The following is a 24,972-nucleotide window of genomic DNA, read 5'->3' as shown; positions in this document are numbered from 1 at the left end:
CGCTGTGACGGCGCTGATCACCCGCTCGCTCGGCGAGGGTGGCGAAGCTCTCCGTGGAGGGCAGAAGAGAGAAACCAGAGGGGTTGGGGAGCAAAATCAGAGACAAGTGGGAGAAAGAAAAGGGGGAGAGAAGAGAAAGAGAGGAGAGGAGATTTATAAATGGATGGGGGATAGACAGGGAAGAGGAGGCTGCACTAGATGGTTTTCTTGAGTCCAGTGATAAAAGTTATTCCCGTAGGTAAGCCCACACGCCCAGTTAACGGAAGTGACTTTATAGGCAATATCCAGTAGTGCAGCATTGCCCAAGGTCAATCAGAACACTCTTGTTGTTGTAATTTGCTCATTGGATGTGACAGTAGCCCTCCCATGCATTTGGATAATGGAAGAACAATCCAATAGGTCTCAAACTGGGGTCCGCGCAGACAGGTTGGTAAACAGCAGAGGGGGGGGGGGAGGTAAAACAAACCCTGAAACATGAGAAATAACATAATAACATAAGAATTAGGTGAAGGAGTAGGCCATTCGCCCCTCGAGCCTGCTCCACCATTCAATAAGATCATGGCTGATCTTCTACCTCAATTCCACTATCTTGCACTATCCCCATATCCCTTGATTCCACTGTGCGATGCCATGCACGATGAAATGCCGATTCGCACTCTTCGCGAGTTACTTGCGAGTACCCCACTGCAGACACATGTGGAACACCAGTACCTACATAGCCACTAACAACCTTTTGCTTTTGTCATTGCAGGTCAAACTCGCCTACATAAGACCCACTGATGAAAGGTGTGCCCATGGGTCCTATGTAGAAAAGGTGTATATGTTATTCTTCTGTTGTATTATTTGAAGGGATGGGTGCCCCATTGTGCTTTATTTGAAGGAGGTGGGATTTTTGGGCTTGTTTGAGGGATGTGTTTCCAATAGCAGGTAAAGTTGAATGTTTTCCTTCGGCCTCTGGTATATGACTGTCCAATTGTGACGGAGATGTAGCCTTATCGTGGCACAATACGCGCTCATTATTAGCTGCATCCCTCAGCTCCCTCCACTTAAGCGAAGCGTTCCCTTATGAACCGCCGCCAAATAGCGCTGCCGCCACCAACATTGGCACACTGCCTCCTCTGTGGCTGCTGCTGGTCCTCGTCGTGTGTTCACTCAGTGTGTCGCCAGGCTCCTGATCCTCTTCTTCCTCCTCCCCCTCCTCCTCCTCCTGAGGTGGGCCAGCGATCCCCAATAGCAAGGCCTGGGCCCTGAGGATGGTCAAGTTGTGCAGTGTGCAGCACACCACAATGAATAGTGAGACCTGTTGAGGGGAGTATTGAACGCTGCCTCCAGAGCAGTCCAGACATTGGAATCGCTGCTTCAGCACCCCTATTGTCTGCTCTATGATGTGGGGATGGCAGCATGACTCACATTGTAGGGTTCCTCCGGCTCTGTGTTGGGGTTGCGGAGGACGGTCATTCGCCAGGTAGCCAGGCCATATCCTTTGTCCCTGAGCAGCCATCCTCGGCCTTCCCGTGGTGGTTGAAACAGTCGAGGCACAGTGCTCTTCCGCAGGATAAAGGCATCATGTGCGCTTCCAGGATAGCGAGCATTGAGTACGAGGATGCGCCGCATATGGTCACACACCAGCTGCACATTTAGGGAGAGGGTCTCCCTTTCTGTTTCCCAAGACCTCTGCATTCTGGAATGGTGCTAGCAAGGCCACGTGCGTGCAGTCAATTACTCCTTGCACCCTCGGGAAATCTGCTAACCTGGCAAACCTGTTATATATGTGGACTTGTATTTACTCTGTGCAGCCACCAGAGGGCTCATTCCCTGGAGTCCCAAGGGATATCATAATCCCTTGGGAGCACAGGTATTTAAGAAGGCTTCACAGGTTGGAGAGGCATTCTGGAGACCTGCAATAAAAGACTACGGTCACACTTTACTTCGAGCTCACAGTGTTTAGTCTGACTCTTTCTCCATACACAACAACTGGCGACGAGATGCAGATAGCAAACCCAAAGATGCAGACAACAGTGGGCATCCTGGAGACATTTTCGGAGGGAGATGATTGGGAAACTTGTGCAGCGACTCGACCAATACTTCATAGCCAACGAGCTAGATGGGGAAGAGAGCGCTGCCAAATGAAGGGCAATCCTACTCACCGTCTGTAGGGCACCAACGTATGGCCTCATGAAGAATCTGCTCACTCCAGCGAAATCCACGGAGAAATCGTACGACGATTTGTGCACACTGGTCCGTGAGCATTTGAACCCAAAGGAAAGCGTTCTGATGGCGAGGTACCAATTCTACACCTACAAAAGATCTGAAGGCCAGGAAGTGGCGAGTTATGTCGCTGAGCTAAGATGCCTTGCAGGATATTGTGAATTTGAAGGACATATGGAGCACATGCTCAGAGACTTTTTCGTACTTGGCATTAGCCATGAACTCATAGTTCACAAACATTTGACTGTAGAGACCCAAACCTTGAGTAAGGCCATAATGATTGCCCAGGGGTTCATTGCCACCAGTGACAATACGAAACAAATCTCTCAGCACACAAGTGCTGCTACAAGTACTGTGAACAAAGTGATGTTGTTTTCGAATCGTAACGTACAGGCAGGTCACACATACCTGCAGCTACACATCCGCAGATGTCTCAGTGTCCACCATCAAGGGTGATGAATGCAAGGCCATTAACACCTTGTTGGCACTGCGGGGGTGATCATCATTTCCATTCATGCCGATTCAAAGGATACGTTTGCAAGGGCTGTGGAACAATGCAGCACCTCCAATGAGTTTGCAGATGAGCTGCTAAGTCTGTTAAACCTGCAAACCACCAGGTTGCAGAGGAGGATCACAATGAAACAGAGCCTCAGATAGAGGAGGCAGATGTACATGGGGTACATACATTCACCACGAATTGTCTCCCGATAATGCTGAATGTTGAACTAAATGGACTCCCGGTGTCAATGGAGCTGGACACGGGCGCGAGCCAGTCCATCATGAGCAAAAAGACTTTCGAAAGGTTGTGGTGCAACAAGGCCTCAAGGCCAGTCTTAACTCCAATTCGCACGAAACTAAGAACTTACACAAAAGAACTGATTCCTGTAATTGGCAGTGCTACCATAAAGGTCTCCTACGATGGAGCGGTGCACAAGCTACCACTCTGGGTGGTGCCGGACGATGGTCCCACACTGCTCGGCAAGAGCTGGCTGGGAAAGATACGCTGGAACTGGGACGACATTTGAACAGCGACACTTCGTGTGCCCAGGTCTTAAAAAAATTTCCTTCGCTGTTCGAACCAGGCATCGGAAATTCTAAGGAGCAAAAGTGCAGATCCACCTAATTCCGGGGGCGTGACATGTCCATCACAAGGTGAGAGCAGTACTGTACATGGTGAGAGAGAGGGTAGAGATTGAGCTGGACCGGCTGCAACAAGAGGGCATCATTTCACCGATCGAGTTCAGTGAGTGGGCCAGTCCTATTGTCCCAGTCCCCAAGGGAGACGGCACCGTCAGAATCTGTAGCGATTACAAATCGTTTCTCCCTGTAGGACCAATACCCACTACCAAAAGCCGACGACCTCTTTGCAAAGCTGACGAGAGCAAAGACGTTCATGAAGCTGGGTCTGACTTCAGCCTACATGAAGCAGAAACTGGAGGAATCATCGAAGGCCCTCACCTGCATCAACGCGCACAAAAGTCTGTTTGTTTATAACAAATGTCCATTTGGAATCCGATCAGCGGTGGCGATATTCCAGAGAAACATGGAAAGTTTACTGAAGTTGGTCCCGCACTCCGTGATCTTCCGGAACGACATCTTGGTCACAGGTCGGAACACAGTCGAGCACCTGCAGAACCTGGAGGAGGTTCTTAGTCGACTCAACGGCGTGAGGCTCAGGTTAAAATGCTTGAAGTGCGTTTTCCTGGCACCTGAAGTGGAGTTCCTGGGAAGGAGGATTGCGGCGGACGGCATCAGGCCCACCAACGCGAAGACGGAGGCAATCGAGAACGCACCGAGGCCACAGAACGTGACGGAGCTGCGTTCATTTCTGGGACTCTTGAACTACTTTGGTAACTTCTTACCGGGTCTCAGCACCCTGCTAGAACCACTACATGTCTTATTATGAAAAGGGAGCGAATGGGTTTGGGGGAAAAGCCAATGAAATGCCTTTGTAAAAGTGAGAAAATTGTTCTGCTCAACCAAATTGCTTGTGTTGTATGATCCATGTAAGCGTTTGGTACGAGCATGTGATGCGTCGTTATATGGCGTCGGGTGTGTATTGCAACAAGCTAATGATTTCGGGAAACTGCAACTGGTTGCTTATGCATCCAGGAGTCTGTCTAAGGCTGAGAGAGCCTACAGCATGATTGAAAAAGAAGCGGTAGCGTGTGTTTATGGGGTAAAGAAAATGCATCAATACCTGTTTGGGCTAAAATTCGAATTGGAAACTGACCATAAGCCACTTATATCCCTGTTTTCCGAGAGTAAAGGGATAAATACGAATGCATCGGCCCGCATCCAGAGATGGGCGCTCACATTGTCCACATACAATTACGCCATCCGCCAGAGGCCAGGCACAGAAAACTGCGCCGATGCTCTCAGGTGGCTGCCATTGCCCACCACGGGGGGTGGAAATGGCGCAGCCCGCAGATCTAGCCATGGTTATTGAAGCATTTGAGAATGAGCAATCATCCGTCACTGCCCAGCAGATTAAAACTGGGACAAACCAGGACCCCTTATTATCTCTAGTCAAAAGCTGTGTGCTTCATGGGAGCTGGTCCAGTGTCCCAGTGGAAATGCAGGAAAAGATAAAGCCGTTCCAGCGGCGCAAAGATGAAATATCTATACAGGCAGACTGCCTTCTGTGGAGCAAGCGAGTAGTGGTCCCCAAGAAGGGCAGAGACACCTTCATCAATGACCTCCACAGTACCCACCCAGGCATCGTAATGATGAAAGCGATAGCCAGATCCCACGTGTAGTGGCCCGCTTTCGATGCGAACTTGGCGTCCTCCGTTCACAGATGTAATACATGCTCGCAGTTAAGCAATGTACCCAGGGAGGCGCTGCTAAGTTTATGGTCTTGGCCCTCCAAACCGTGGTCGAGGATACACGTCAACTATGCAGGCCCGTTCTTGGGTAAAATGTTCCTTGTGGTTGTAGATACGTACTCCAAGTGGATTGAATGTAAGATAATGTCAGCTAGCATGTCCGCTGCCACTACTGAAAGCCTGCGGGCTATGTTTGCCACTCACGGCTTACCCGATGTTCTGGTGAGTGACAACGGGCCATGTTTTACCAGTGCTGAGTTCAAAGAATTCATGACCCGTAATGGGATCAAACATGTCACATCTGCCCCGTTTAAACCAGCGTCCAATGGTCAGGCAGAGAGAGCAGTGCAAACCATCAAGCAAGGCTTGAAGAGGGTAACTGAAGGCTCACTGCAGACTCGCCTATCCTGAGTCCTGCTTAGCTACCGCACAAGACCCCACTCACTCACTGGGATCCCACCTGCTGAACTGCTCATGAAAAGAGCACTTAAGACAAGGCTCTTGGTAGTTCATCCTGATCTACATGAACAGGTAGAGAGCAGGCTGCTTCAACAAATTGCATACCATGATAGCGCAAATGTGTCACGTGAGATTGAAGTCAATGATCCTGTATTTGTATTAAATTATGGACAAGGTCCCAAGTGGCTTCCCGGCACTGTCGTGGCCAAAGAGGGGAGCAGGGTGTTTCGGGTCAAACTTTCAAATGGACTCATTCACCGGAAACACTTGGACCAAATCAAACTCAGATTCATGGACTACCCTGAGCAACCCACCTTGGACCCTACTTTTTTTCATCCCCCAACATACACACCAGTGGCAACCGACACCTCGGTTGACCACGAAGCAGAACCCATCATCCACAGCAGCCCTGCAGGGCCCAACACACCAGGCAGCCCGGCAAGGCCAGCTGCATTACAGCCCAGCGAGGGTCCAACAAATGAGTCAATAATACCAGCTTTCACACCGAGACGATCAACCAGGGCAAGAAGGGCCCCAGATCGACTCACATTGTAAATACTTACCCAACTGACTTTGGGGGGTAATGTTGTTATATATGTGGACTTGTATTTACTCTGTATAGCCACCAGAGGGCTCATTCCCCGGAGTTCCAAGGGATCCCATAATCCCTTAGGAGCACAGGTATTTAAGGCGGCTTCACAGGTTGGAGAGGCACTCTGGAGACCTGCAATAAAAGACTATGGTCACACTTTATTTTGAGCTCACAGTGTTCAGTCTGACTCTTTCTCCATACACTACAAAATCCACATGCGCGCTCATCATGTTTCTCCCATGTCTTTGGGAAGGTAATGAAGTCCATTCTACGGTGTGTAGAGAGCCTGTGTGACATCGCGGATGCAGCGATGTGCTGCGAATTTTGAGACGTTGCATATGTCTCCCGATGCAGCCTGGAAGGTGCCGGAGGCATAGAAGGTTAGTGCCACTATGACCTTCACTGCGATGGGCAGTGCAGTCCTGGTGCCGATGTGAGGCTACATGTCTGCTTGCAGGAGATGGCATATCTCTGTAATGACCTCCTTTCGGAAGTGCAACCTTCTGACACACTGCTCCTCGGACAGGTCCATGTATGAGCATTGCTGCCGGTAAAGCTGTGGGAGGTAAGGCCTCCTGCTCCGACATCTAGGGACCTCTCCTCCTTCAGCTGCCGACATGGCCAACAGCCCTTCTCCCTTCATGACGCCTTGCTAGAGCATGTAGAATGTGAGGGTGGTGAACTAGTACTGTCCCCATTAAAGTTTTACAAATTACTTTCTTTCAATCTCAACTAGTATGTCTGTCTGCCGCTGCAAACTGGGAGGCTCACCACCATGCTCTGTGTAAACGTTGCACTGATTGTGACCTCCAAGGGAAACACTTCCTCATCCCATTAAGTAGCCACCAGTAAACAACTCTGCAAGCCTGTACCCACTGTTTTCCAGACGTTGTTCTTGGCAATCGCTAAATGAGGTGGCCACACCTAATTTACCGACCGGGGCACAAGCGTGGGCATTGCACCAGGACTGACATCAGGATCGCACTGATCATCAGCAGCCAGGCGCAAATGGTTTGCAACCCCGGTGAGCCTCTAATGAATTTCCCGTCGGGGCGCTAAAAGCTGCACGCCCGGTCGCTAAGCTCTAACGCTCCCATTAACGCCCCCTCTGGCCGCTAACTGAGGCGTTAGAGAACTGAAAATCCAGCCCAAAGTATTTGTTTAATTTCTCTGCCATTTCCTTATTCAAAGCAACTGTGCAGTCAGTACACCTGAAACGGTGCCAGTGTTACCACCAGGAGCCACTGAGTCTAATCCCACTCCAGGAAGTGCAAAGAGGTGTCGTACATGAAGTATTTAACAGGCATGTTGCTGAACCTGTAGGGTTACCTTGCAGCTGAAGGGAAGATAAAAGTTTTCACATCATCAATCACATCAATGTTCATTATATCGGACAGCGCTATAACAGGACTGATGAACTTTACATTCAGAAATGAAAATATGCAAGGAGTTTCCAGAATTATAATTTAGATTGAGGGGACGGGACGTGGCCATGATTACTAATGCTTTTGAAAAGGGGTCCTTCAACCAAAAAAGTTTGAGAACCACTGCCCTAGGGGTCAGTGGGAAGATTTCAGGGGGTCCGCGAGTTGGTTTGTCCCATTACTAGTTTGTGTTTCTCACCAGTAGTCTCCCCTGTGTAATGAGACGATTTGGAGTAGTCTCAGACTGTGCATGTGTAGTCCTCACTGGTCTGTTGGCCACTGTAATGTATTTACTTCATGGATTCTTTACTTAATAGCAATGTGTTGCTATGAATTCTTAAGAACTAGTTGGTTTATGAACAAATGTTTAACAATCACACTACACATTACCAGTTCATCCACTCGGCTCACAACTGCATACGTCATTGTGGATGACCGAGACCCAACTGACTAGGGTTTTATTAAGTCTTGTGAACATCACATGACTGGCTAAGCCACTCACAATGCAACAGCTGTACAAACCTGTGAGTATACGCACCGGTGCATACATTACAGACACCATTTATTGCAATATGGTTGGGCGAGTTCACTGACTTGTAATAGATTAATCTCGGTAAGTTTATTTGATTGCTTCTACATTCAGCCCACTCGTTGCTTTTAGCTATTAAATAAAATAGAGGGAGTTAGAACTTCTTTGAAACCAGAGCGGAGAGCACGGAAAGCAGTGATATGTGAGTGTCACTCTGGCTCAGATCTGGTCACTCAACATAGGACCGGGATCAAATCTTCCTGCTCTTACATTAAGTAAGTAAAACAAAAATGATAATAAATATATGTGCTTCATTGCATAACTAATTATTAGATAGAAAAAATGCTCATCTCATTTTTATAACGGGGGGGTGGGGGGTTCACGGAAGCAAGAGGCCCGACGATCGAAATAGTTCGTTCCTCGGGTCACACCTACATGCTCGGGGCGAGCTGCCGATGCTGGTCACACCTCCACAGTGAAGACGTCAATGCTAGCACCAGCCCTTGGGCAGGTCCCATGGAGCGGCCTACTGCGGCGGGGGTGGGGGTGATGGGTGGGGGTGATGGGTGTGTGGGGGGGTGCTGGGTGGTGCTGATGGATGGGTGGGGGGTGGGGAGTGATGGGTGGGGGCGGGGGTGATGGGTGGTGGTTTGAGGAGTGGGGGGTGATGGGTGGGGAGTGGTGGTGGGTGATCACGACCCCTGTCTCCATGGGGCAGTGTTTTTGATTTTTTTTTCCCAAAACCTACCTTTGGTTGGCAGTGTGGGCTGCGCTGGGCACCAGAGTGGTAATAATGGTTTTCATTTTTTTTAAATACTTTTTTGTAACGCATTTTCAGATGCATTAATATAGATTTGTGAAGAGTTGTGACCTGTTAGAGATTAAATAAAGCCACTAATGAGGTTAATAAACCAACTGTCAATCTATATTGGTTTACGTTTGGGTAACATAGAAACATAGAAAATAGGTGCAGGAGTAGGCCATTCATCCCTTCGAGCCTGCACCACCATTCAATAAGATCTTGGCTAATCATTCACCTCAGTACCCCTTTCCTGCTTTCTCTCCAAACCCCTTGATCCCTTTAGCCGTAAGGGCCATACCTAACTCCCTCTTGAATGTATCCAATGAACTGGCATCAACAACTCTCTGCAGTAGGGAATTCCACAGGTTAACAACTATCAGAGTGAAGAAGTTTCTCCTCATCTCGGTCCTAAATGGCTTACTCCTTATCCTTAGACTGTGTCCCCTGGTTCCGGACTTCCCCTGCATCAGGAACATTCTTCCTGCATCTAACCTGTCCAGTCCCGTCAGAATTTTATATGTTTCTATGAGATCCCCTCTCATCCTTCTAAACTCCAGTGAATACAGGCCCAGTCGATCTAGTCTCTCCTCAGGTGTCAGTCCTGCCATCCCGGGAATCAGTCTGGTGAACCTTCGCTGCACTCCCTCAATAGCAACAACATCCTTCCCCAGATTAGGAGACCAAAACTGAACACAATATTCCAGGTGAGGCCTCACTAAGGCCCTGTACAACTGCAGTAAGACCTCCCTGCTCCTATACTCAAATCCCCTAGCTTTGAAGGCCAACATACCATTTGTCGCCTTCACCGCCTGCTGTACCTGCATGCCAACTTTCAATGACTGATGTACCATGACACCCAAGTCTCGTTGCACCTTCCCTTTTCCTAATCTGTTGCCATTCAGATAACATTCTGCCTTCGTGTTTTTGCCCCCAAAGTGGATAACCTCGCATCTGCTATGCATTTGCCCACTCACCTAACCTGTCCAAGTCATCCTGCAGCCTCTTAGCGTCCTCCTCACAGCTCACACCGCCACCCAGCTTAGTGTCATCTGCAAACTTGGAGATATTACACTCAATTCCTTCATCTAAATCATTAATGTATATTGTAATTAGCTGGGGTTCCAGCACTGAGCCCTGCGGCACCCCACTAGTCACTGCAGCCATTCTGAAAAGGGCCCGTTTATCCCAACATTACCCCCAATACCATGTGCTTTGATTTTGCACACCAATCTCTTGTGTGGGACCTTGTCAAAAGCCTTTTGAAAGTCCAAATACACCACATTCACTGGTTCTCCCTTGCCCACTCTACTAGTTACATCCTCAAAAAATTCCAGAAGATTTGTCAAGCATGATTTCCCTTTCATAAATCCATGCTGACTTGGACCAATCCTGTCACTGCTTTCCAAATGCGCTGCTATTACATCTTTAATAATTGATTCCAACATTTTCCCCACTACTGATGTCAGGCTAACCGGTCTATAATTACCCGGTCTAAAAAAATAGCAACTCATGATTTCTATACCAAACCTCCTGATTTTTAAGAGTTTGTCTCCTGATTTATAGGCGGTGGGGATGGCATTACTGAGTATTAGATCTGAGCTCCTGTTCATTCTGTCCCCTTAGAGACATGCCTTATTATGAACAGGAAAACATTCAGTTACCAACTGGGCAGGAAGTGCTTTGCATTTTGTAGTGAAGCACGGGGCAGGTCAGCAGTCATATTTGTAATTTATTGCATCATGGAAAACAAAACACAAACACATCCCCTGACACCAGCCCCCAACCCACCTCCCCCCCCCCCCCCCACCTCCACCGCCCATGGCTCTGCGTCATTCCACAGCTGTGGTCAGGTTGCTCCCCCCCCCCCCCAACCACACGATGACCTCACTTGCCAATTTTCTTGTATTTCGTTAAACAATAGCCTGACATAGCCTGCTGATTACCACCTACTGCCCTCCCTCAGCTGATGAATCAGTACTCCTCCATGTTGAACAGAATGTACTCTGGGTGGGGGACTTCAATGTCCATCACCAAGAGTGGCTCGGTAGCACCAGTACTGACCGAGATGGCCGAGTGCTGAAGGACATAGCTGCCAGGCTGGATCTGCAGCAGGTGGTAAAAGAACCAACACGAGGGAAAACCTACTTGACCTCGACCTTACCTATCTACCTGTCATAGATGCATCTGTCCATGACAGCATTAGTAGCAGTGACCACCGCACAGTCATTGTGGAGATGAAGTACCATCTTCACACTAAGGACACCCTCCATCGTGCTATGTGGCACTACCAATGTGCTAAATGGGATAGATTCACAACAGACCTCGCAGCTCAAAACAGGACAACCAAGAGGTGCTGTGGGCCATCAGATGCAGCAGAATTTTAATGCAACCATAATCTGTAACCTCATGGCCTGGCATATCCCTCACTCTACCATTACCATCAAACCAGGGGACCAACACTAGTTCAATGAGGAGTGCAGAGGTGCATGCCAGGAGCAGTATCAGGTGTATCTAAAAATGAGGTAACAACTTGGGGAAGCTGCAACACAGGCATGCTTAAACAACGGATACACCATGCTATAGACTGAGCTAAGTGATCCCACAATCAACGGATCAGATCAAAGCTCTGTAGTCCTGCCACATCCAGTCGTTAATGGTGGTGGACAATTAAACAACTAATGGGAGGAGGAGGCTCCATGAATATCCCCATCCTCAATGATGGCGGAGCCCAGCACGCGAGTGCAAAAGACAAGTCTGAAGCGTTTGCAACCATCTTCAGCCAGTCGTGCCGAGTGGATGATCCATATTGCCCTCCTCCTGAGGTCCTCACCATCACAGAAGCCAGTCTCCAGCCAATTCGATTCACTCCACATGATATCAAGAAATGGCTGAGCGCACTGGATACAGCAAAGGCTATGGGCCCCGACAACCTCCCGGCTGTCGTAATAAAGACTTGTGCTCCAGAACTAGCCGTGCCTCTAGCCAAGCTGTTCCAGCGCAGCTACAACACTGGCATCTATCCGACAATGTGGAAAACTGCCCAGGTATATGCTATTCACAAAAAGCAGGACAAATCCAATCCGTCCAATTACCGCCCCATCAGTCTACTCTCAAGCCTCAGGACATCGCTGCAGGAGTTCCTCAGGGCAGTTTTCTTAAGTGCCCAGAAGGTTTTTTGGGAGTGGTCACAGGAAAAATGTAAGTTGGCCAAATCTGAAAAACTGGCGCAGACATCAGGTTACACTCCCTATGACCCAAAAAAATCATAGGCTAAAAAAACCATACCTAAGTGAATTGCACTGGCGCAGAAACATGAGAAACTTGGAGATTGTTATTTACTCCAAAGAAAACAGTGCACGCCAAAGAAATGACGCAGATAATTGGGGAAAATTGAGCCCTAAAAGTTATAGGGCTGGTTTTTCAGCTTTTGTGATTTCAGGGAGGTAATGGTCGCAGGGTGGTCCTGATACTGTCTGGGAAAAGTTTGCACTCCTGTCTGCAAAATTCAGCAAAAAATTAGGTTCCTTGATCGGGTGCGTCTCAGCCAAAAATCACAACGTTAAAAAATCTTGACATTTCGCGGATACGCAGACGCGTTTCAATTTTCAGTGCCTTTATGGGGACACATAGCGTATCCAGTGTTAGCTCATCCCTCAATTTCCTACATTTAGGAGAGCCAGTCCATTCCGAGCTGGCGGCGTGCGACTCTTGGTCCGGCAGCAAATCCACGCTACCTCCCCCGTGGATGGGGTGGCTATCCGATGAGGGCCTCACCAGGCTCCTCTTCGTTGTCCTCCTCCTACTGAGGTGGGGTTACAATCCCCACTGCCAATGCCTGGCCCCCCTCATGATGGCCAAGTTGTGCAGCACACAGCATGCTACAGTGAATTCGGATACCTGTTGAGGACTGCCTCCAGAGTGGTCCAGGCATCGGTCTGCCTGTAGGAGATGGCATATCTCTGTCAGCACTTCCTTTCAGAATTGCAGCCTTCTCTCACACTGCTCCTCAGAGAGCTGGAGGTGTGAGCATTAGTGCCTGTAAACCCGTGTGGGGTAAGCCCTCCTCCCCAGATGTCTTCAGCCTCTCCTCATCCGTGGGCCAACATGGCCAAAAGCCATTTTTCTATCTTGATGCTGCCGAGCAATAGCATGGAGCATGATACGCTGGTGAACTAGTATTGCCCCCGTTAAATACTATCACTGACCTTGTACTGTAATGGCAGATAAAACTGCCGCTTTCAATTTGGAGCTTCATGTAGCGTGCTGTGCGCAGCCAATGCAGTCAATGTACGATCTTCCTCCAGTTAAATACACCACAAATACCACCTGCTGCACTCTGGGCACACCTGGTTTTTCACGCATTTCCTGGGGCGGACATATAATGGGGCATTAGGGCCTAATTTTGCATCTGGGGCGCTAGCGGAGCGTTGCATGACGATTAACGTCATGATCTCAGTGAAACTAGAGAGCCGGGCGGTAAGTATTTGCGCTGCCACATACCATGAGCCGAATTTGCCAACAGGGCTGTAAAAGCTGGATGCATAGAAACATAGACATAGAAACATAGAAAATAGGTGCAGGAGTAGGCCATTCGGCCCTTCTAGCCTGCACCGCCATTCAATGAGTTCATGGCTGAACATTCAACTTCAGTACCCCATTCCTGCTTTCTCGCCATACCCCTTGATCCCCCTAGTAGTAAGGACCTCATCTAACTCCTTTTTGAATATATTTAGTGAATTGGCCTCAACAACTTTCTGTGGTAGAGAATTCCACAGGTTCACCACTCTCTGGGTGAAGAAGTTCCTCCGCATCTCGGTCCTAAATGGCTTACCCCTTATCCTTAGACTGTGACCTCTGGTTCTGGACTTCCCCAACATTGGGAACATTCTTCCTGCATCGAACCTGTCTAACCCCGTCAGAATTTTAAATGTTTCTATGAGGTCCCCTCTCATTCTTCTGAACTCCAGTGAATACAAGCCCAGTTGATCCAGTCTTTCTTGATAGGTCAGTCCCGCCATCCCGGGAATCAGTCTGGTGAACCTTCGCTGCACTCCCTCAATAGCAAGAATGTCCTTCCTCAGGTTAGGAGACCAAAACTGTACACAATACTCCAGGTATGGCCTCACCAATGCCCTGTACAACTGTAGCAACACCTCCCTGCCCCTGTACTCAAATCCCCTTGCTATGAAGGCCAACATGCCATTTGCTTTCTTAACCGCCTGCTGCACCTGCATGCCAACCTTCAATGACTGATGTACCATGACACACAGATCTCTTTGCACCTCCCCTTTTCCTAATCTGTCACCATTCAGATAATAGTCTGTCTCTCTGTTTTTACCACCAAAGTGGATAACCTCACATTTATCCACATTATACTTCATCTGCCATGCATTTGACCACTCACCTAACCTATCCAAGTCGCTCTGCAGCCTCACAGCATCCTCCTCGCAGCTCACACTGCCACCCAACTTAGTGTCATCCGCAAATTTGGAGATACTACATTTAATCCCCTCATTTAAATCATTAATGTACAGTGTAAACAGCTGGGGCCCCAGCACAGAACCTTGCGGTACCCCACTAGTCACTGCCTGCCATTCTGAAAAGTACCCATTTACTCCTACTCTTTGCTTCCTGTCTGACAACCAGTTCTCAATCCATGTCAGTACACTACCCCCAATCCCATGTGCTCTAACTTTGCACATCAATCTCTTGTGTGGGACCTTGTCGAACGCCTTCTGAAAGTCCAAATATACCACATCAACTGGTTCTCCCTTATCCACTCTACTGGAAACATCCTCAAAAAATTCCAGAAGATTTGTCAAGCATGATTTCCCTTTCACAACTCCATGCTGACTTGGACCTATCATGTCACCTCTTTCCAAATGCACTGCTATGACATCCTTAATAATTGATTCCATCATTTTACCCACTACCGATGTCAGGCTGACCGGTCTATAATTCCCTGTTTTCTCTCTCCCTCCTTTTTTAAAAAGTGGGGTTACATTGGCTACCCTCCACTCCATAGGAACTGATCCAGAGTCAATGGAACGCCGTAACACCTAGAAACACCATTTACCGCACCTCCGGGAGGGTGGGGGAGGGGTGATAGCAGAGGTACAAGGGAGCCGAAAATCCAGCCCAAGGTGTCAACTTTTGTTTGATAATCGCTACTGTGAAGTGCCTTGGGATCTTTTACTAAATTAAAGGCGCTATATAAATTCAAGTTGTTGTTGTTTATGTTGTTCCAGAACGATGGCAGGTAAATGCAGTTAGGTCACAGATCAGCCATGATCTCATTGAATGGCGGAGCAGGCTCGAGGGGTTCAATGACCTATTCCTGTTCCTATGTTCCTATGTTCCTAGGAAGCGCTTCCATATTCAAATTGTACTGAAAATCCCTCCCATCCGCAGGCCCTCCCACTCCCTCCACTGATTTTCAGCCAGATATATTTTTGGGGTTAGAAACCAGAAATACAGAAGCCTGCTTACCCGCAGTTTAAAAAAAAATTTAATTCTTTTTGGTGAAATTCTACTTTCATCACGGTGGGTGATGTCAGCACTGGCAAAAGGATAACTTTAATACTTTTATCAGCAGCATGCACCCTCACTCAGATCAGAATAGTATAACTCAGATTAGAATATGGTTTCCTTTACTCTGACCCAACATTAGAACTTAGTGCAGCAGTAAGATTTGTTGTTGTGACCTATGATTTTTTTTTCCCATTTCTAACAACCGCCAACCTTTTGTATATCGGTGAGTGAGATTGCCGGTTTGTTGCCGATTGGTGCAGAATTACAAAGCGTTTTGAAGTCCCTTCTGCCCTCTCAGGTGGACATCAAAGATCTCACAGAACAGGGGAGTTATAAGAACATAAGAAATTGGAACAGGGGTACGCCTTACGGCTCCTCGAGCCTGCTCCGTCATTCTATAAGATCATGATCTTTTACCTCAACTCTACTTTCCCATCCTATTCCCAATGGCTTTTATGTTTCCCTCAACTACAACAGTGATTACACTTCAAAAGGACTTCATTGGATGTGAAGTGCCTTGGGACATGCAGAGGTCGTGAAAGATGCAATATAAACGCAGGATCTTTCTTTCTTTAATGCTGTGGAGCCATGCATGTGTTGACACGTCCCAAACTCAATTCACATTGGAGCCTTGCACCCTCAAAAAAGCTGCCATTGGTCCCAGTATTCTGCACCTGATTCAAACACAAGTCCTTGAGGTAGAAGGCCACCTTGTAAGCCTACCGTTTCATTCCAATTCTCTCTTTTTTTTATTTTAAGGAGTTTATTTGCCAGATAGGAACATGGGAACAGGAGTAGACCATTGAACCCCTCGAGCCTGCTCCTCCTTTCAATAAGATCATGGCTGATCTGCCACTTAACTCCATAGATCCACCTTTGGCTCATATCCCTTGATACCTTTGGTTAACAAAAAGCTATCAATCTCCGATTTAAAATTAACAATTGATCTAGCATCAATTGCTTTTTGTGGAAGAGAGTTCCAAAATTCCAACACCCTTTGTGGGCGTGAAAGGCCTGGCTCTAATTTTTAGACTATGTCCCCTAGTCCTAGACTTCCCAACCAGCTGAAATAGTTTCTCTCTATCTACCCTATCTGTGCCCCTTAATATCTCGAAAACTTCGATCAGATCATGCAATACTATAACAGGAATTAGTAAACTTGGATTTAGTACAAGTTAACATGAAAACTGAGACTAGTTACATTTACAAAGAAACATTTACAAACATAAACAGGCGCAGTGATCGTGCCTGTGAGCTGATTGCAATGACTTTGACCAAGCTTTTGGTCACCTTGGGGTAGAAATTGGCCCCTCCCCTCTGAAACGAGACGCTCCCACCCCGTTTCGATGGTTCTTACCGCAGCTGTAGTTCAGGTCGGCTCTTGCATGACATTCATCTGTTTGTTGCTTTTTTTCCCATGTATCCAGAACTTGATCATAATGGGGGCAGTGACAACACCTGAGGGGCAGATGATGTCATCATGGCGACGCGTCACCACAGCTCTCCCCTTCAGTTAAAGGGGAGAGCCTGCGCGATTTTCAAACTTCAGGCCACTGGGCCACCAAGGAGGATTTTGGGCCGGGCCAGCAGCCTGGCACCCAAGAGGGGGTGCTAGGCTGCCTGTTGGCGGCCCGGCCAAACCTGGGGACATAATTGTCGGTCCGACATAACAGTCGGCCGGCAAAAAGAAATGGCGGCAGCAGCATTGCGCCCTCCCCTTTAAGGGAAGCCGCACCGCCATTGCAGAAGGCCACAGTCTCACTGGCCCATCAGGAAAAAGCTTGTTTTGGCACCACTGGGCCAGGCCGAAGATTCTCAGAGGGGAATGTCGCTGTCGGAGGTGTAGATCGGCGGTGCACACGGTGATAACGTAACTACCACGGATCAGCAGCAGCGAAGCAGTGGGAGGTGATCAGGGCACCGCCGGTAAAACTCGGGTGGGCAATTGGGCTATCGGCGACCATTCCACAAAGTCGGCCACTCCACTCTGCAGCATGGCCGCCGATTTACGGTGGTAACAGGCTTTCAGGAGAGGGGCAATTTCGGGCCCTTTACCTCCTTAATTTCTCCTTGTATCACTCGGTGTCAAATTTTTTTTGATAATGCTCATGTGAAGCAATCTGGGATCCTTTCTACGTTAAAGGCGCTATATAAATGCAATTTGTTGTTATGATTATTTTTTTTAACCTGTCATTTTCTTTCTTGAAAAAGATTATTGTATTTCAAAGAGGTACATTCCATATTTATATACCTGCAAGTTATTTTTTTCTGAATGAGTTTAGATGGGTAGAATGGCCTTCCTTCCTCATTGCCACCTTGCAATCTTGTGATAAATAAGCAGGAATATATAGATATATATACACAGTCAACACTTGAGAATTGAACATTTGTGCTAGAAAATATTTGAAGTATCCAATAATTTAAATGAATGTAAATAACACAGCAAAGTGTGAATGTAATGCTTTGAAAAACTGAATGATGAGCTCATTTAAATGAAGTGGCTTTGAATTAAGAATGGACTGTATTCACAATTACATTACAAGACAGAATATTGAACTCCAAAATATTAATATTAAATAAACAAAACCAATGGTAATATAAAATGGATATTTTTTAACACAACTGACAATTACTGCACTGAAGTCATGAACTATGGCTGAATATAGGAAAGTTTCCAGCCTATGATGAGCACGGTTACAAAGAGGCCACTAGGTGGCGTCCTTCAACATTACAGCCTCAGAGAGTTGATGGAAACTCTCGAGCACCAGCAGCTGTGCTAAATATTGTCCATTTTGGTTCTCGTGATCGCTTTTATATTCGTTGAAAGGGCAAATCTCAGGGAAAAGGTGTTGGCTTGTCTGTTTCTTTCTTTCGCGCTCAAGGTATTGCCCCAGTAGTCTATAGACCCGCTAACAGTAGCTACATTGTTGGACGGAGTATAAATCAAGAAATAATGGAGGCTGGTAATAAAGGAACAGCAATAATCATGGGCGTTTTTAACCTTCGTATTGATTGGACAAAGCAAATTGGCCAGGGTAGCCTTGAGGAAGAGCTCATAGAGTGTATCCTGGATAGTTTCCTTGAACAGTACATTGCAGAACCAACCAGGGAGCAGGCTATCTTAGATCTGGATTAATAAATGATCTCCTAGTAAAGGAATGAGTGACCATAACATGGTTGAATTTCAAATTCAGTTGGAGGGTGAGAAATTTAGATCTCAAACCAGTGTCCTAAGCTTAAATAAAGGAGACTACAAAGGTATGAAGGCAGAATTGGCTAAAGTGGACTGGGAAAATAGATTAAAGTATGGGAGAGTTGATGAGCAGTGGCAGACATTTAAGGAGATATTTCATAACTTGTAACAAAAATGTGTCCCAATGAGAAGGAAAGACTGTAAGAGAAGGGATACCCATCCGTGGCTAACTAAGGAAATAAAGGATGGTATCAAATTGAAAACAAGGGCATACAATGTGGCCAAGACTAGTGGGAGACCAGAGGATTGGGAAACTTTTAAAAACCAGCAAAGAACGACTAAAAATATGATAAATCGAGGGAAGAGAGATTATGAAAGTAAATTAGTATGAAATATAAAAACAGATAGTAAAAATTTCTACAGGTATATAAAAAGGAAAAGGGTGGCTAAAGTAAATGTTAGTCCCCTAGAGGATGAGACTGGGGAATTAATAATGGAGAACAGGGAAATGGCAGAGACGTTGAACAAATATTTTGTATCGGTCTTCACAGTAGATGACCTAAAAACATCCCAATAGTGGATAATCAAGGGGCTATAGGGAGTGAGGAACTTAATAAAATCACTAAAGAAGTAGTACTTGGTAAACTAATAGGACTAAAGACAGACAAGTCCCCTGGACCTGATGGCCTGTGTCCTAGGGTCTAAAAAGAAGTGGCTACAGAGATAGTGGATGCACTGGTTGTAATCTACCAAAATTCCCTGTTTCCTACATTACACTTCAAAAAGTACTTCATTGGCTGTAAAGCGTTTGGGACTTCCTGACATCGTGAAAGGCGCTATACAAATGCAAGTCAAGTCATTCAATAGCGTAGATGCATTTAAGGGGAAGCTAGATAAGTACTTGAGGGAGAAAGGAATAGAGGGTTATGTTGATAGGGTGAGATTAAGAGGGCTGGGAGGAGGTTTGTGTTGGGCTGAATGGCCTGTTTCTGTGTTGTACATTCAATGTACCTGTGCAACTCAGGGAATGAATATCTTCAGAGAGGGCGCCAAAATTTGGAGAGGAAAAAACACCCAGCTACGATGGAGTGTGCAAAATACAAGCTTACCACATATTGACATGTTTCTTTTGGAACTGTGGGTATGCAGATTATGTTGGATTATGCAGAGGGTAATTAGACAGAGCTATATAAGATAAGAAGGCTTTAAAAATGTTAATTAGTTAGGACTGGCTTTTGTAGAGTTTAAGCAGTACCCAATGGAATGCACGGGTGGGGTCTATTAGCAACTGTTGTTACGACTCACTTAAGCCCTCTGAGACATGGCATCACTCTTTCTATGTATATTCTTTATTTCACTTCCACCCATGAGTAACAGTCCCTTGTTCTGAAACAAACTCCACTGCAGAGTTTCACAGTTCATCCATCCAAAACTACCTTAAAACCCACAGTGTCAGAGCACTGAAACCATTGTGCTCTTAATCGATGCTCCTCAATTTTATAAAACACTGTAGAATGTGCTGGTTAAATCTTTTCAATGAGTTCAATCCACTCTTTTGAAGGCGATCAATCCATTCTAATAATGGAATAAGTGAACTGAGATGAGTATTACCCCTGAGCAGTCGTAGGAGCAATCCTACTCCAGAAACTTGAGCACATTATCGAGGCTGATACTCCAGGGCAGTACTGAGGGAGTGCTACATTGTCAGAGGTGCCATCTTTTGGGTGAGATGTTAAACCAATGCTCCATCTGCCCTCTAAGGTGGATGCGTTATTTCAAAGAATAATAGGGGGAGTTCTATCCAGTATCCTAGCCAATATTTATCCCTTAACCAACATCGATAAAAAAAAACAAATTATCTGGTCATTTAACTCATTGCTGTTTGTGAGACTTTGCTGTGCACAAATTGGCTGCCGCATTTCCTACATTATAACATGTGATGCATTGGCTGTAAAGTGTTGGGACGTCCTGTGGTCATGAAAGGCACTATATAAATGCAAGTCTTTCTTTAACATTACACATAGACCATGGTTCCTGTAACCTCTCATTTTAGGACTACATTTTCTGTTCTCTCACCCATTTATTGAGTGTTGTGTGACTACCAGGGATAGATTCATGAAATAAATCAGCTTTTCTGGTGCCTATGTGTAGGTTGCTGGTGCGCAAGTTATATTTTCTAATCAATGCTGTTCCCTTAACTGGCTCATACTAGATTCCTGTCTGCGTTACATTAACACAGGCTTTGATCTGTTTACAGTTTAATGCCTGTGTTGAAATAGCACAGACCAGAACTTGGTACAAACACATCGGGGGAAATTCTGATTTTGTGCGACGGTGTAAAACGGATGATAGCGATTCGGCAGCCCACTTTACATCACTCCCGAGTTTTATTTGTATTGACTTCAATAATTGCATCATGTAAAATTCACCCTTAGGTGTGAGGACCTTGTTTAAAGTTCAATCCACTGGAAAAATCAGTCACTAATGTTAACCATCATTCAGATTTTACTACATTTAGTTATGGACCTTTCAAGGATTTTTTTGTTTAAACAGCACGTGCTGATGATATCATTGAGGGCAACAGTCTTGGAAAGAATAATTGTGCCCTTCAGCGATGGAGCAGAATCAATATCGAAATACACTGATTAACCATGGGTCACTTCAGAGTTATTAATGACTGTTTTGCACTGCTGGGCGCCATAACGCCTCCAGATCAGTTCCCTCAATAATATGACCAGTTCTTTTCCAAACAAAAATATACAAAAGGATTGGATGTGAAATGTAATCATTTCCTTGTCATTTTATTTTATTAAAGGATTCTGCCCCATCCCCTGCAGGACCCAAGTTCAAATCCAGCCCACACAGATTGAACAACTGCCATTTCTCCTCTGCTGTCACAGGATTCGAATCTCACCCAAGAGACGCTGTGGGAAATGAAGAAAAAATAATCTCCCTGCTGCTCCAGGAGGGGGAGCTGCTTTAAGGTAAGCTGTTGAGACAGAGTAGAGCGAGCTTTGCTCTGGATCTGGCCTGTTACAGCCTGACCTGGACGTGCTCAACACTGTTACTGAGTGCTACAAGTTGGAAAATGTTCCATTCCCCAAGTAAACAAATACATTAAAATAAACATACAGGTTGAACCTCCCTTATCCAGAACTCCCTTACCCAGAACCACCCCTCGTTCAGAACCATTCCTGGCCACCGGGTGGTGCATGCGCAGAACTCCGACATGAACAAATTGAAGTCCTTCCTCGCTGCCGACTCCCGCAATTGCTGGCCTGACCCCGCAGACAATACCCGCGCCCTCCCCCCCCCCCCATGATCTTTCTGCCGCACTCCCAGCCCCAAGCCAGTCAGCCCCGATATCCCCTTGCTCAGTACCTGTACCATCCAATTTAATGTGACCACACCTTGTCCAGAAAAATCCCTTATCCAGAACAGGCCAGGTCCCGAAGGTTCCGGATAAGGGAGATAATGGGTACCGATATGAAAAGAGCTTTCATATCTCTGGTTTAAGCATTAGGGAAAATATGATTTCGTGAGAACCATTTGAAATCAGACACACATCTAGTTACATTCGAATCTGGTGAACTAGTTGCACCCTATATAAAGAGGGAATTAGCACAGACATAAATATGTAATTTAGATTGTATATGTAATACTGTGGCTGCAAGAGCAGGTCAGAGACTGGGTATTCTCACCTCTTGACACCTCACAGCCTTTCCACCATCTACAAGGCACAAGTCAGGAGTGTGATGGAATACCTTCCACTTGTCTGGATGAGTGCAGCTCCCACAACATTCAAGAAGTTTGACTCAAGAAGTGTGTAATGTGTTTTTCTGTTATTTCAACCAAATTACAGCTTAACTGGGATACACTTCAGAAAATCCCTCCTTGCGACAAGACGTCTACAGGAAATTGTGTAATGCAAACTAATATTTTATTTGGAATTCAAGGCGGATAAAATGTAGCAAAAAGTTTATTAATTACAGCATCTCTTTTTCCGACAGCTGACTAATATATCATTAGGTTTATATTAACTGCAGTTAATTTGAAATTCTTCTACACAATGCCACTTGTGGGTTTTGGTGATGTATACTCAAGCTTGGGAAGTTGTAGGTCATCTTGGTCTTGGTTAGGGTTCACACTGGTTAATCGTTTCTCTGGATTACAGCTTTGTGCGATAGTGTAAAACGGGCGACAGCGAATCTGCAGCCTGATTCACATCTCTCCCCATTTTTCATTGGAACAAAGTCAAAATCTACCCCAAGGAGTCTAAGTGACCCATCTAGCCATGTGGGCCTGCTAGCTCTATATTGGACTACTGCTCAATTATCCACTCTAACCCCACGACCTTGTTTCTTCACTGCACCCTTTAATAGATTTCCTCTTTAATTTCCTCTTAAATATTGTGACTGACTCAGCTTCAGAAGTCACATGTCAAAACTATCACTGAACTGCTTTATATTTTATAATATATATATATATATATATATAAAAATATATATATATATATTTTATCTAGTTGAGATCAGCTGAGCAGTGCAGACCAGGAATTGAATCTGGAATCTTTTGGTTTATATGTCTCAGTGCCAGAACACCTGGTGCATTTTCTACTCAACAACAGCAACAACAACCTGCATTTATGTAGCAGCTTTATCAACTTATATTTATATAGCAACTTTAACATAATAAAACGTCCTGAGGCGCTTCACAGGAGCATTATCAAAAAAATACATTTGGCACCAAGCCATATAAAGAGATGTTAAGCCAAATGGCCAAAAGCTTAGTCAAAGAGGTAGGTTTTAAGGAGTGTCTTAAAGGAGGAAAGAGAGGTAGAGAGGCAGAGAGATTTAGAGAGGGAATTCCAGAGCTCAGGACCTAGGCAGCTGATGACACGGCCGCCAATGGTGGAGCATTTAAAATCGGGGATGTTCAAAAGGCCAAAATAGACAGATGGAGAGGTCTAGGGAGGTTGTAGGGCTGGAGGAGATTACAGAGATAAGGAGGCGGTGAGGGACCTATGTGTACACATATTCAAGTTCAAAATGCTATGGAAGGTACAACTCTGAGACAGGAATGAAAACCATTTTTAAACACTGCATATTCAACAGCTATTAATGAGCTCTTTAATGGACAGTCAGCAAATGACAATTTAGCCCATTAGGCCAAATCTAATATCCTCTTATTCTCTTTGTCTGATGAAAATATGTTTTTTTGCTGCAGACATTATTACCAGCGAAGCCTTAATATTAACCTAGTGTTTGAATTAGGATTTGTATCTAACGTTGAAAACATGACCCCATGAATAAACATAATAGTTTGAACTTCAGTATATGTGAAGAGCAATAATGGACATTATGTGCACTGTTTTTCCCTTTCAGTGTTTGGCCTCTTCTTGTCAGTGACTCCTCTAATTTAACAAGTACACTGACAGATATAAGCTTGTTCAAACTCTCTGGCCATAGGTCAAATGAGTTTTGCTAGTTCTCAGCAAAGTCCCTGAGTGGCTGTATCATGGTAGTGGCATATCACGGATATGGAAGAGGAATGGTCTTGGGACTGCTGTTAACACCTATATCTCTAGTTGACCAAGCATGAAGCAATAATGGCAGCAACATCAATGAGTAGTTCACACATTGCTCATGAAAGCTGTATTCGGGTGCAAGACTTGGTGGGGATGGGGAGGGTTTGGCAGTGGGGCGGAGAGTAGGGCCAGGGAAATAAAGACCATTTTTAAAACAAAACCACTCTATTCCATTTCTTACCATCACAGCCTGTCCCCTCTGAATTTAATTCATATCCAGTATCACAGCGACAAAGGAAGGAGCCATAGGTGTTGAGGCATTGCTGGCCGCAAGGATTCTCTCCCACACATTCATCGACATCTACAGCATGGAGATACAGAATCAAAAGACTATCAGTGTTAGTACTGGGAGTTACTTGTTGTAACATAATATATATGATGTCTTTTATCCACTTCTGAAAATCATGTCCTGGTGAACTTCGGGTGGCACCCAAGAGTTACTGTCAAAGACCAGTGCACCAGTCTACAAGGCTGTTGAAGAACATAAGAATTAGGAGCAGGAGTAGGCCATACGGCCCTTCGAGCCTGCTCCACCATTCAATACGATCATGGCTGATACGATCATACAATCATTTACTACCTCAACTCCATTATCCCGCCCGATCTCCATATCCCTTGATTCTCCTAGAATCCCAAAATCTATCTGAGCACCAACACTTAATAGTTTCTCACCATTTAAAAAGAGGTCATGTAGAGGCCACAATATGCAACTAGCAAGGAAAACAGATAATACAGTCTCAATTCATAGGTAAGGGAAATATTTGTTAAAAATCAACAGAAACAACTACATGAAAAAAATATCCTTCTGCCCAAAGCAGC

At 45.8% G+C, this 24,972-nt stretch overlaps 1 protein-coding gene across 1 annotated transcript in view; it reads right to left on the bottom strand.

Annotated features, from left to right (window-relative positions):
- The window catches only part of LOC139262377 (fibulin-5-like), a 164,361-nt gene that overhangs the window by 12,047 nt on the left and 127,342 nt on the right, over positions 1-24,972 (bottom strand). Inside the window, exon 7 of the mRNA XM_070877565.1 lies at positions 24,335-24,454. Within this exon, the coding sequence (XP_070733666.1) occupies positions 24,335-24,454 (120 nt within the window). The remainder of the gene's footprint in view (positions 1-24,334; positions 24,455-24,972) is intronic.

The sequence above is a fragment of the Pristiophorus japonicus genome, chromosome 4, assembly GCF_044704955.1.
Source record: "Pristiophorus japonicus isolate sPriJap1 chromosome 4, sPriJap1.hap1, whole genome shotgun sequence".
NCBI classification, from domain to species: domain Eukaryota; kingdom Metazoa; phylum Chordata; class Chondrichthyes; family Pristiophoridae; genus Pristiophorus; species Pristiophorus japonicus.
The sequence above is the reverse complement of the archived record's forward strand: the minus strand, read 5'-3'. Positions and strand labels throughout refer to the sequence as shown.